General features: G+C 43.1%; 1 protein-coding gene across 2 annotated transcripts in view; it reads right to left on the bottom strand.

Annotated features, from left to right (window-relative positions):
- Positions 1 to 2,956: 2,956 nt before the first annotated feature.
- BLTP3A (bridge-like lipid transfer protein family member 3A) overlaps positions 2,957 to 13,441 on the bottom strand; it is a 54,941-nt gene continuing 44,456 nt past the window's right edge. For both annotated transcript variants that reach the window (XM_081245306.1, XM_081245307.1), the window contains exons 15-21: positions 10,979 to 11,175; positions 8,851 to 9,005; positions 8,616 to 8,766; positions 6,225 to 6,487; positions 5,670 to 5,778; positions 5,438 to 5,544; positions 2,957 to 5,031 (exon numbers count right to left, since the gene is read on the bottom strand). In XM_081245306.1, coding sequence (XP_081101432.1) covers positions 4,906 to 5,031; positions 5,438 to 5,544; positions 5,670 to 5,778; positions 6,225 to 6,487; positions 8,616 to 8,766; positions 8,851 to 9,005; positions 10,979 to 11,175 — 1,108 coding nt within the window. In that variant the 3' untranslated portion in view covers positions 2,957 to 4,905. The remainder of the gene's footprint in view (positions 5,032 to 5,437; positions 5,545 to 5,669; positions 5,779 to 6,224; positions 6,488 to 8,615; positions 8,767 to 8,850; positions 9,006 to 10,978; positions 11,176 to 13,441) is intronic.

Raw genomic sequence — 13,441 nt, 5'->3', positions numbered from 1 at the left:
GCCACGTGTGCGTTCGTTTTCTGTCTAGCAGGTTGGAATGGCGGGGAGAAGTTCATCGTTCTTTTTGGTGTCAGAATAAAACTGGTCTTGGCTTTTTTGTGAAAATTTGAGCCCTCCCCATTTCCTACCAGAACAATTAAAATTTTATCTCATAAGAGTACTTAAAAACAATGTAAAACCTCATATGTTTCAATTGCTATAAACAGATATACCAGAACCAATACTGTTTAATAAGTTTAATTTGCTTTTTTCAAGTGGTTCACAGAACCAGTACACTCAAGCTTTGATTAGATACTGCAACATTAATATTTCCCAATACTGACCAATATTCCAGTTCATTGGATACATTCTCATTGTTTTCCTCACATAGAGGGGAATGGAGTGACTTTTTATTGAGTGATTAGCAGTAATAAGGCTACTGTAATATAATTGGCAATCCCCAATAATTCTTTCCTCTCAATCATTTGGTGTCATAAGGAGAGGGGTTTTGAAGCTGTTCTCTTTTGAAGCTTTCCTGAGCATGTCTTAGTAAAGATTCCAATTCTGTTTAGCACCCTGAGTGGGGGAAACAGCTTGGACACACAAAGTTGGGCAAATCTGGATTTTAGTATCTTACATTAAAACTCATGGCTTTAAACATATAGTTAGCCAACGGAGAAGACACTTCGGTAGTGTATTCCACAAAGAAATGCTGTAAGACTCGGGCTAAATCTTGACCAAAAACTAATATAGTGAACGGAGAAACAAAAACAGATCTCTCAGCTCTCAGAGGGAGCTTTTTAAGTGGTTATAAGAACTATACCTATTGCAATTTGAGATACTGGATAAGGCTGAAATTTACAAATAATAAGGAAGTTCACATCCCAAGTCTAGCCACTTAGCAAAGCCTCACAGTTTAAGGTTATCTGAGAGTGTTTCCCCTTGTATCTGTTGTAAGAGAGGGAGAAAATAATCCCGATTCAACAACAGCTACTATCCGTACCTACCCAGAGGTGAATGGGAATATTCCTATTCTAGCAGAAGGTGGGGGAAGATCCTGGGGAAGGCCATAGTCCCTGAAAGGATAGGACATCACACCAGAATCTCTTGAAACACAGTAATTACTATGGTAAATCACAAGGCAATGACACAGCTCTTGCAGTTCTCAAATAACCATCCTACTAGCTTGTGTAGCAATGTTGTTTCCATAGTTTTGTGATATTACTGTAACTGTTTTTGGAAGTTTAGGCAAGTATTAAATAGGGGAGAGAAAAAAAAAAAACCTTAAAGGTTTGGAATGGAAACTTCCCATATCACTATATTCAAACTACCTCTTCTTTCCACTACCCCCTGAACTAGCCTACGGGGAAACTGATGTAAATGGGTTAAATGGAAGCATTTAAGTTATGGGGTATGTGAGGGGTGGCTTATCCCTTGTATATTCCATAGACAGGAACCATTCCTTTCAGAACCATGAAAAAGGGTACGTAAAGGTTGAGGCCTGTGACAAAATGAGGGTCAGATTAAATACACAGCAAAAAGCAGCCATCACGAGAATAGAACCTACTCCTGTCCTAAGTCTAATAAACTAGGTTAATTATTCCAGTGAGTTGAAAACAGAATTTGAGATTGATAACCATCCCTGCAGCTCAGCTAAGAGAGATTTAAACCAGTCCATACGCACTAAAGCACATCTCTAGTATGTCCGTGTAAACAGGAACTCTAGACAGTCAGATGATACATAGGTGTAAATGCTTCACAGCTGAAATGGTGACGTGCGGGGGCTGAAGTCTTTTGAGGGATAGCAGTGCTATCACTCCAGACGTTTTCTTGAGGTATTGTTATTTCTTGTTCAGAGTCTTAGAGCTCCAAGGCAGAAATTGTAAGCAGTCCAAAGGAGCTGATACTACTATGTTTTCCTTCTGCCTTTTTCCTTTACAGTTATCCTGAGGACTACCAACAAGGTCACATTTCTTCATTATGAAAGTCGTTCTTCCCCCAATGAATAGGAGTATGAAGTTATACAAGATGATTTTTACTAAAATTCCATGGGACATTGACCCCTACCACATTTCCTGAGGCAGGAACTTCAAGACACAATGCCCAAAGCTGTCACATAAGGAAATTCATATTCTAGGGCTCCATTTGTCACATGGACGAGAGTGCCAGAGAGCCCAGAAACCTGACTGAGCTCTGCTCATTAAAGGGGTGAGCCTCAGTGCTTGCCAGATGTTTCTATTGCCTCCCACTAAGCACAAGCTTAAAGTGAGGGTGTACCAAGCAATTCTTTGCATGGGGGGACACAGTGGTTAGAAGAGGAGGGGAAGGGAAGAGAATCAGAATGTGATTTTATACCAATTCAGGTGAACCTAAGGTTGAATACTTCTATTTTCTGGCTACTGGCTCTCCCTCCTCCCCCTTTAAACACATTAGAAATGACGTACTTGAGAGGAGCAGTGATTCTTTTTGTTCATCATTCTGCCTTTGAAAGAGGCACTTAAGGGGGAGTCTGTGGAGGGATGCAGTTACCCTCTCCGTTGTATATCACCAGGTAGCCCTAGTTTTCCATAATTCCTCTTGGAAAACCATCATGCAAGGATTCCTCTTAAACCTTCTGTACCCATACAGTTTCTGCCAGCACCACTTCTTGCACAATGACCTCTAGAAGTTTCTGATTTGCTACGAGAAGTGCTTTCTTTTACCTAAGGCTAATAGGTACAGCCCTAGAGCTAGTATTTTGGGACCTGAAGAACATGTCCCTGCTCTTGACTGAATATCTGACCTAACACTACCCTCAGCTTTCATCTTTCCAGAACTGGAGCCAACATTTTAAAGATGTGTACACATGTGGAAGTACCTCCACCACCTGATAACTTTTGCTGTTCTCTGGACCTTTCCTCTCTTCACCATATACTTTGTAAATAAGGTCACCAGAAGTGCACAGATAATTTAAGACATTACCATGGCCTTGCATGAGGTGCTGTTTTCTGTGTTGGCTCTGTGTTTTGCGTTGTGCCCTTCCTGATGATGCAGTCGGGCTTTTGGCCACAGCAGCACACTGACCCCTCCTCCCTCTCAGCAATGCTTAGGTTTCTTTCCTGAGTTCTAACAGAGCTCACTGCCTCGCTGGTTGCTGATTCTCCCATAAGTGTATTACTTCACACTTACCTACACAGAACCTCACCTGTCACTTTCCTGAGTATTCACAGCCCAGTTTGTGAATCTTCTGCAATTTCACTTTTTTTTTTTTCAGTTTCTTCTGATTTATCTTTCACTGCCTGGAAGCAGTGACATTTGATTGCACTGTAATATCCTACTTTCAGGTTATTTATAAAATTCTTAAATAAGGTTAAACCAAGCATCAACCCATAGGGAAATTACCCTGTTAACATTCTCTCTAGAAAGGTGTTCATTTTTAAGTCTCTACGTTGTTTCCTAAGCATGAGATAACATTCCCATAATCTCATAGTAATTGTTGTTCTTAAGATTGCCTTAGTGACGAACCACAACAAAAAGTCTGTAAAAGTCTGAGCAAATTAGATATTGTTCCTTCTTGAACACGTATTTCTTTTTATCCTCAAAGAACTAGAATATACAAGTCAGGCATGATTTCCCATAAAGGAAACCATTTTATCTTTCCTTCAGTAGGTCATGTGTGAGTAAGACTTTAGTGACATTACTAAATCACTATTTTGCCATCTTGCCAATTCAAGGTGAGTTAGCTGATGAACTTCTGTCCAACACAGCTTGAAGTATATCACAGAGCAGTACGGATGAAGATAGAGTGTTGGTAAAGAATTCGGTAGTAAAGAAAGAGGGGGAAAGAGCTCTTTCATCAGGCAGGGGCAAAACCTAGCTAGGTTGAAGGGTTTTGTTTTGCTTTGTCTTTTACTTAAGTCAAACTAACATGATTTTAAAAAGCCACAGTTATAGAGGGGGGTGAGAGGAAACAGGCTGAGATGTTAATGTTCAGTTTAAAACACATTTTCAGCTCCCAAACCACCAGGTGCTAACGAGAGTGCTGGTAGAAAGTCATAATGCTGGGAAAGCAGATGTGCCAGGGACCCCAGGGAGACAGGAAATAACCTGTGAGGTGCAGCTGTGGAAGAGAGACAGGACACAGCCAGCAACAGCGGCGCAGAACCAAGCTGCCCTACCGATCCTCACCATGTCATGCCTTCAACCTAGCTCAGGGTGAATAGTTTTTTCTTAAATTTCAAACAAATTGCATTATAGAAGGGAAGGATGATACAAGTGAGCTGCTACTGTTGTTTACTTCCTACCACAGCATCACAGCAATGAAAGCATCACAGAAAGAAAGCTTAACCCTGAAAAATCTGATTGTAATATAAGCCAAGATGACATGAGCTTGGTTTCCTTTCCAAACAAGGCAGACTCCATGTCTCATATATTCTTGTGCCTCCCCAGGCTCCCGCCTTGCTGGCTATTTCCTGTTCCACTCTACTACCGTGGCCGAAGCTCAGGCCAAGGACTTCTCAGGTCCACTACAGGAAGCTCTGGAACATAGAATCTTTGATGGCTCTGTGGGTGACCAACTGAGGAGATGGGTACTCTGCCTTGTTCACACAGGTGGAGCAAGCAAATGTCTCTGCTATGAAACCAGACGGTGAAATGACCCTACAGTGTTGAGGAGATTCCACCTAGTGTGCAGAGGGCCAAAAGGCTTTATACAGGAAAGACGTGATGCCTGAGCCACGCACAAAGCTGCCCCCAACTTCCTGGAACGTGGTAATACTTTGCCCTGTCTTCCATCCAAGTCAGAACTGCTAGTAGAAAGGACACCACGAGTAGTGAGTTGAGCATCCTTAGCTGACTTGTCCAACACTGGATGGCGCCTGTCGCAGGTGGTGCGATTGCTGGTGATCTCCTCCTCTCTCCTTGGCACAGATGGCTGAGCCATTACTGTCAGAGCTCAAAGAGGGGGTTATATTTCCTAATCTCCTGAAGAAGTTTCTCTTTATCCTGGTTGGCATGAGCCAATGCTTGCTTAGTTTCTATAAGTTCCTTTTGTAGGGTAGGCAGTTCTTGTACCTGAGGAACAATTAGTAATTCACAGTGAATGAATAAGGTAACACACCTTGCAGAAACATCCAGTAAGGGAACAAGGAGTAAGAATTCAAGCAGAACAACCCACAAGTTTGGTCAATGATCAAGAGAACCCAACTAGATATTTTCTAAGAGCCTAAACCCCTCTTCAGAGTTCATCAGTTGCAGGGACAGCAACAGGTGGAAGATGTCATCAGCAACTATTCACCTCCAGCTCCTGACTTACGTCCTCTGTTCAGCACTTCTATAAGTTGCTGCTAGGTGACAGGAGCCCAGACCACCCAGCTGTACCCAGCACAAGCAACCTTTTCAGCCCTCTGGGTTTTACCAGCTTCTGTGATTACAGCCCCTAAGGGTTTATGGGAAAGGTACTGTTCAGTTATATCCTCACCTGTGGACCAAAAGCCTCCCCTGTGGGCACCGGAAACATCTGTTCTTTTGGGGGCTGCCTCTTCTCACTTTTAAGTACTTCGGCTGATGATCTGTCCTGAGCAGCAGCTGGAAAAAAGTAAAGGTTCTAAATGACAAGCTGCCAGCAACGTTCAGACTATTCCTAGTTGTCACCTATTCCTTTAAAGGAGCAAAAAGGCAGAGAAGCCGGGAGGCTGACAAGCCCAACTCACCGCCTATGTGGAACACACCATCGTCACTCCGCTTCAGCACAACGTGCTCCACGGCTAGAGTGATGGGGATGGGGCCTGGAGAGGTCGGATAGATGGGGGGTATATCGTCCTATAGGAAAGAGAGAAACCACATGATGCCCCCAACCGGCTCAGAGCAGCTTAGGTAACAAGCCATGCTTCTACCACTGAGCTGGAAGCACTTTTATGTCAAATGTACGTTTATCCATACATTCTTGCGAGATGTGAGAGGCATAATTGAGTCTCTCCCACTCTAGAGGTGGTGAGACTGAGGACCTGATAACCTAATGGGCTTGCACAGTCATGCTGCATGCCAAGAGTCAGGGCTAGAGACAAGATCCCCTCACTTGAACCCAGGACTCTTTGCCAGCAACGCATTTTTATATACTACTGTAACACTGACAAAGAACGCTAATATGCATTTCCTCACTTGATCCTCACCACATTTTACAGGGAAAGGAGAAGAAGTTAACAGCTGTCACTGCTAGAATCCCTTGCCTGACAAAGTCTAGGGTAAAACCCCAAAGTTCCTCTCACCTTTAGAGTGATCCTGGAGTTCAGGAGCTCAATCTTCATGGGAACTACCAGTGGGATCTCCTCATCCTCCAAGAAGGGCCCCAGGCCACTGAGCACCGAAGTGAGCAGCTCAAGGTCACAGCCCTGAAGCAATAAACGTAGGAAGCCATTCTGTGTGGCCAGAGGGGAATGAACAGCTGCACCAGGCCCCACCTCAAAGCGAAGGCCTACAGCTGGCCTGATGTGGCCAGTCTTCAAAGTTGAGGCTTCCTGAAAGCTTGTGCCTTTGAGAAGAAAGACAGAAGGAAAACATATTAATTAATTACTAGTCAGTGATTGCTCTAAGCACTTTATATATATTTAATATTCCTAACAACCCTGGGCCAGAAGTATTATTATCATTTCCATTTAAGAGATGAAAGAACTACGGCACAGAGAGTAACTTGCCCAAAGTAACACAACTTGTAAGTAGCAAGGATACGATTTGCACGCAGGCAGCCTGACTGCAAAGACTGTGGGTTGGCTACTTTGCTCTAACGCCTCTCATGACAGAAGGGATGTTAAGGACCAATAAAAAGCTGGTCTTGCTATGAATCAGAGGCACTGGGCTGATGGCCAAGGTAAAGCTCTTAAAACAGAGGACCCTTGGGAATTCCCTGGCGGTCCAGTGGTTAGGACTCGGTGCTTTCACTGCTATGGCCCAGGTTCAATCCTAAGGGAACTAAGATCCCGCAAGCCACACAGCACAGCCAAAAACAAACAAACAAGCAAACAAACAAACAGAGGACCCTGAACTCTGCTAAATTTGATCATCTCTTCCTTTCTCCAAGTCTTGGTCTTCTCACCTCTCTCTGAGGAAGCCAAGTGGGGTCTATGCTAATTTACTCAAAACTGCATAAAGAATAATCTCAGGTGTAGCCAAGGCTATGAAACAACTTACATACCTATATAAATGCAAATTGGTACAACCATTCTGGAAAACAAATTGGCATTATCTACTAAGGTTAAAGCTATACCTACCCTAATGACCTAACAATTATTTCCTCAGGAATATAAACCTGGAGAAACTCTCCAACATACATATCAGGAGACACGTACAAGGATGGGCATGTCAAGACAAACTTATTTGAAATAGCAAAAAAACTGGGAACAACCCAAATGTCTGTTCAGAATAGACTGAAGAAGTAACTAGAGTAATGGGTACAAGAGATATTTTGGGGGTGATGGTGATGGTTGTAGAACCCTGTAAGCTTACTAATATTTATCAAATTGTATACTTACAAGGAGTGAATTTCATAGTATGCACAAGCAGTTTTTAAAAAAGCAAAAAGTGGTATATTTCTACAATAGAATATTATACAGTAGTAAAAATGAATAAATTATAGCTAATTCAACAACCTAGAAGAATCTGAAGAATATCATGGTACTTGAAGGAAGCAAATCACAAAAGAATACAAACTATGATTCCATTTAGAAAAACCTGAAAAACTGCAAAGCTAAATAATACATTGATACAAACACATGCAGAAGAATTGTAAAGCAAGAGAATGAGAAATAAAAAATTCAGGACAGTGATTCCCTATGATAGGTGAGAGGCAAGAGGAAGGTTCTGGAGAGGGACTCCCGGGGTCTTCAAAGTTAATGGTACTGTTCTATTTACTAAACTAGGTAGTGGGTACATGGGTTCATTGTACTGTTGTTATTTTCTACCTTATATATATTTTACAAGTATTCTTTAGTATCTACTCAATATTTTTTTTTTTTTTTTTTTTTTTTTTTTTTTTTGCGATACACGGGCCTCTCACTGTTGTGGCCTCTCCCGTTGTGGAGCACAGGCTCCGGACGCACAGGCTCAGCGGCCATGGCTCACGGGCCCAGCCGCTCCGCGGCATGTGGGATCTTCCCGGACTGGGGCACGAACCCGTGTCCCCTGCATCGGCAGGCAGACTCTCAACCACTGCGCCACCAAGGAAGCCCATCTACTCAATATTTTTAAAAAACTTTTTAAACAAAGCATGTAGCTTAAGCCCAGATTTTTCCTGTCATCTTTTATAGTATAAATGATAATTCACATCAAAGGACTGAATCAGAAGTTCCCTGATCAGATATAGCTTGATGTTGGCAGCCTCACAAAGAAGTGGACACAGTCCTCATGTATAAGCATAAGTAGCACCTGGGAGGTGAGGACGGAGACTAGCCTACTGAGTACAAAACCCCAGAAAGAGCTCTGGGAGGCTCCTTGCAAGAAGGAGGCTTCATTAGACTTCTTCCTCCCCCTAATGGCTGCTGGAGAGAAGCGCCAAGGGCTTGGCACTAAGGTAGCTGCCCTTGGAGCACAGTGACAGGAGCAAGTTAAGCTATGGATGCCCCAGAAAAATCCCACCAGCTCTCCTGCAACCCCACCATCCTCACCTGGGCACTGTCCATGCAGGAACCGCCAGAGTCCCACGGTGCCTAGCTGCTGGAGGGTCAGCTCCTCTGCTTGCAGGGCCACAGTCAGGTCCTCACCACGTACCTCAATCCCCAAAGACACCTCATTCACCTTCAGGACCAGAACTGAGACCTGTAAAAGGAGACTCCCTTAGCTGAGTCCCAAGCTTCCAGCTTACAGCCTACCCTCTGCAGAGAAGAAAGTAGAACAGCTGACCAGGTGAAGATGGAGGTCTTCCCCACTGGGTGAGGCTGAACTGTTGGCCTCCGGTGACCCCTGGCCATAACTATCCGCAACAGGGCTCCCTTGAACACCGGCACTGTCTAAGACATTGGGAAGAGATCCTGGTGGAAGAGATTCTGGACCAGACTCTGCATAAGAAAGGTAACAAAAGAATCTGAGAGTCAAAAAATTCTATTCAAATCCAATCTCTAAAAACAGTGACAACTGCAAAAACAAAACATTTATGACACTCATGAGACAACTGGAAATTTGAAGACTAACTAGATATTTAATGAATTTAGGGAATTATTGTTAATTTTTAAAAGGACAATGGTATTTGGTCACCTTAAAAAAACGTCTGGGGGGCTTCCCTGGTGGCGCAGTGGTTGAGAGTCCGCCTGCCGGTGCAGGGGACACGGGTTCGTGCCCCGGTCTGGGAAGATCCCACATGCTGCAGAGCGGCTAGGCCCGTGAGCCATGGCTGCTGAGCCTGCGCGTCCGGAGCCTGTGCTCCGCAAGGGGAGAGGCCACAACAGTGAGAGGCCCGCCTACCGCAAAAAAAAAAAAACAAACAAAAAAACGTCTGGGGCTTCCCTGGTGGCGCAGTGGTTGAGAATCTGCCTGCCAATGCAGCAGACACGGGTTCGTGTCCTGGTCTGGGAGGGTCCCACATGCCGTGGAGCAACTGGGCCCATGAGCCACAACTACTGAGCCTGCGCGTCTGGAGCTTGTGCTCCTCAACAAGAGAGGCCACAACAGTGAGAGGCCTGCGCACTGCGATGAAGAGTGGCCCCCGCTCGCCGCAACTAGAGAAAGCCCACGCGCAGAAATGAATACCCAACACAGCCAAAAAATAAATAAATAAAATTAAAAAAAAAAAAGTCTGTAAATGGAAGCAACCTAAGTGTCTATGGACGGATAACTGGTTAAACAAAATGTGGTATAAACATACAACAAATAATGCTCTTAAAAAGGAAGGAAATTCTGATACATGCTACATACAACGTAAATGAACCTTAAGGACATTTTATGTGAAATGAAACAAGCCAGTCACGTATGGTTCCATTTATGTGAGGTACCCAGACGGTCAAATTCATAGAGACAGAGAGTAGAATGGTGATTGCCAGGGGCTGGTGGAAGACGGAATGAGGAGTTATTGTTTAATGGGTATAGAGTTTTGCAAGATGAAAGAGTTCTGGAGATGGATAGTGGTGATGGTTGTGCAATGATTCGAAGGTAATTAATGCTACTAAATTATAGTTTAAAATAGTTAAGATGGTAAATTTTATGTTATGTGTATTTTACCATAATTTTTAAAATTTTTTAATATTTAAAAAATTTGTATTTTCTAGAGATGCATAATGAAAATATTTATGGATAAAATGATATGTTTGGGATTTGCTCCAAAATAATATGGGAGGAAGGGAAGTGGGCAGAAGAATATATAAAACAAGAATGGCCATGAGTTCTTAATATCTGAAGCTAGGTAATGAGTATATGAAGGTTCGCTATTTGATTCTGTCTATTTTTAAATATTTGGATTTTCCCGTAAGAAATTAATAATAATAACAAAACAAACATGGATATATACCATCCAGCTTAAGAAACAGTACATTCTCTTTTTATTTTCATTTAGATACTCTTAAGGGGTGATTTTAAAAGTTTTCATTTCAATAAGCTGAAAGAAATAGTGTTAACTCCTAGTGGTGATTAATCTAATGCCTAAAGGTTACTTGTTTTATCATAGACAAAAAGCTCCTAGTTATTTTCCAACAATAAAATACATAGTTTAGGGAAAAAGCAGACAACAAACACACACACCATTGATACAGCCACAGAATTAGTCTTAACCGCCACAGCTACATGGCTGTAAGACTAGCACTCTCTTCTTTGAGTGTTGTTCTGTGATAAAGGTCAAGTATTAATCAATAACCTAGAAGATGTGGGGATAAAGTCAGAGCCACAAATCCACTAAAATTTCTCTCTTCTTTTGGTTTTCTGATTAAGAAAATGTCTACTTTATCAAATCTCAGCTCCTTTTGCATCCTGCTGGTCTGAATACAGGCATCAGAAAGAACACTCTTGGGGCTCTACAACTCTGCCCGGCTCTGCTTCCACCTACCAGACTCCAAGAGCATCACAAAGTTCTCACTGCCATCACTGTCCACTGAAATCCGGTCTTCAGGGCCACTGTTATCCAATGAGACACCATCAAATGACTGCTGAGATACTGTCCTCTTCATGGAGAAAAATCGGAGTCGGGCAGCACCTCCACCTACTGGGGCTGCCACCCCCTCATCTATCTTGGCCATGGGCTCCCTGTTTAAAAAACAAAAACAAAATCCACAAATGTGGCTTAGGAGGTATGTTGTTCCATTCCCTTGCAATACCCATCCTTTTCAGCCCAGACCGTTATTGTATACATAAACTTTGATGTCAACTATTACCTGCTACAAGACCACTTTTCAACTGCTGGCCTTTCTGAATCCTCATATTCCAGCATTTCAAACTGCATAGGCAGTTCTCTCATATCAAATGTCAAGGTTATTCAGGGTCATCCCATGTACAGAAGAGACCAACTACCTACAGCCCTGGTGCTTATGAATGGTACCTGAAACCCATGTTCATTCCTCAAGTACTTACTGAATAACCTCTGCATACAAGGCACCAGGCAGTGGTGGGGAGTGATGAATAAGACATCCCCTGTCCTCAAAGAATGTACATTCTATCAGGAGAGGGGAGACTTACACACAAATAACCTTATATGGTAGTAAGTCACACACACCGTAAGAGGGACAGGGATACAAGCCAAAGGCTAGGCAATACCAAAGAGGGGAAAGGATGAAGAGAACGGCCCTGTGGAAAGAGATTATGTTTGAGGTGGTCCTTGAAGGACTGTGAAAGAGATGACAAAGAGGGCCTTCCATAGGGAAGAAACAGCATGAGCAAAGGCATGGAGCCAGAAAACGAAATGTACCTTTGGAGACTAGTAAAGAGCTCAACTCAGCTGGAGCATAAGTTTTGTCGGGGGAGAGCAATAGAAGATAAAGTTAGAAAGGTTTCTTTAAAGAAATCTTTAAAGACCTTATGTGCCCACGCTCTGATTTTATTTATAGGTGAAGAAACTGACTCAGTCCCAGTTAAAGGTAGAATTAAGAAGAACCCAAGTCTCCTAACTTCTTGCTAAGTGCTTTTTTCACTTTACCACATGAGTGGCAGCCCGATTATAGAAAACCCTGGACAAAAGATAATGCATGAAAGTGCTCTGAAAACTGTGAAGTGCAGGAGGCATACAGGAAATCTCTGTATAGTCTACTCAATATTGCTATGAAGCTAAAACTGCTCTAGAAAATAGTCTATTTTAAAAAACTGTAAAGTGCCATATGGATATATCATAATAACTGATTATGCCACACTAAGAAGTTCAAACTCAATTCAGGGAGAATAAAGAAAAAGCCAGAAGGCTTTAGAAAAGGGAAATAACAAGATCATACCTGTGGTTTAAGAAGTTTGACCTGGGACTTCCCTGGTGGCGCAGTGGTCCAGAATCCGCCTGCAAATGCAGGGGACATGGGTTCGAGCCCCGATCTGGGAAGATCCCACATGCCGCAGAGCAACTAAGCTTGTGTCCCACAACTACTGAGCCTGAGCTCTAGAGCCCGCGAACCACAACTACTGAGCCCGCGTGCCACAACTACTGAAGCCCGCACGCCTAGAGCCCGAGCTCTGCAACAAGAGAAGCCACCGTAATGAGAAGCCCACGCACCACAAGGAAAAGTAGCCCCCGCTCACCGCAACTAGAGAAAGCCCGCGCGGAGCAACAAAGACCCAATGCAGCCAAAAATAAATAAACAAATTAATTAATTAATTAATTAAAAAAGAAGTTTGACCTGCCTTTTCCAAATATACTAGAGAGGGAAAGATATCCAATGAGGAAATCAACTAATAGTTCACTAAAATAGTCCACATGTGGGAGCAGACAGGAGAAACAGATGTGAGACTCCCTAGAGCTGTGCTCCCAGCGTCATCCTCATAGGAACATTACCATCTAAAGGGGAACTCATTAGAAATGCAGCTTCTCAGGCTCCATCTCAGACCTACTGGACGAGGAACTCTGGGGACAGGGTTCAGCACTCTGTGTTTTAACAAGCCTTCAGATGATTCTGAAGCATGCTTAAGTTTAAAAGTATGGTCAGAACCTGACAAATGCCTGGAAGAAGCAGAGCTTGAATGAGCAAAGGAATGATGCCACCAAAAAAAGAAAGAAAAAGAGAACTGGCCGGGGGAGGGAGGGATAAGGAATTTATCCTTTTACATATATGAGGCTCAAGGCACCCCTGGGAGATCAATGTGGAGCTATGGGCAGTAGGTAGTTTTAAAGCAAGAGCAGGGGAGGGGAGGGAAGTCGGGACTGAAAATAAGGACTCTCGCAGACGTGAGGAGATGGACAAAATAACCTAGAGCGAAAGTACAGCTGATCCTTGAATAGCACGGGTTTGAACTGCACAGGTCCATTTATATGCAAATTTTTTTCAAGAGTAAATACTATAGTACTGCACAATCCACGGATGGTTGAATCTGTGGA

Source organism: Mesoplodon bidens (assembly GCF_964165515.1).
Source record: "Mesoplodon bidens genome assembly, chromosome: 10".
NCBI classification, from domain to species: Eukaryota; Metazoa; Chordata; class Mammalia; order Artiodactyla; family Ziphiidae; genus Mesoplodon; species Mesoplodon bidens.
This window is presented reverse-complemented; position numbering and strand designations above follow the sequence as displayed.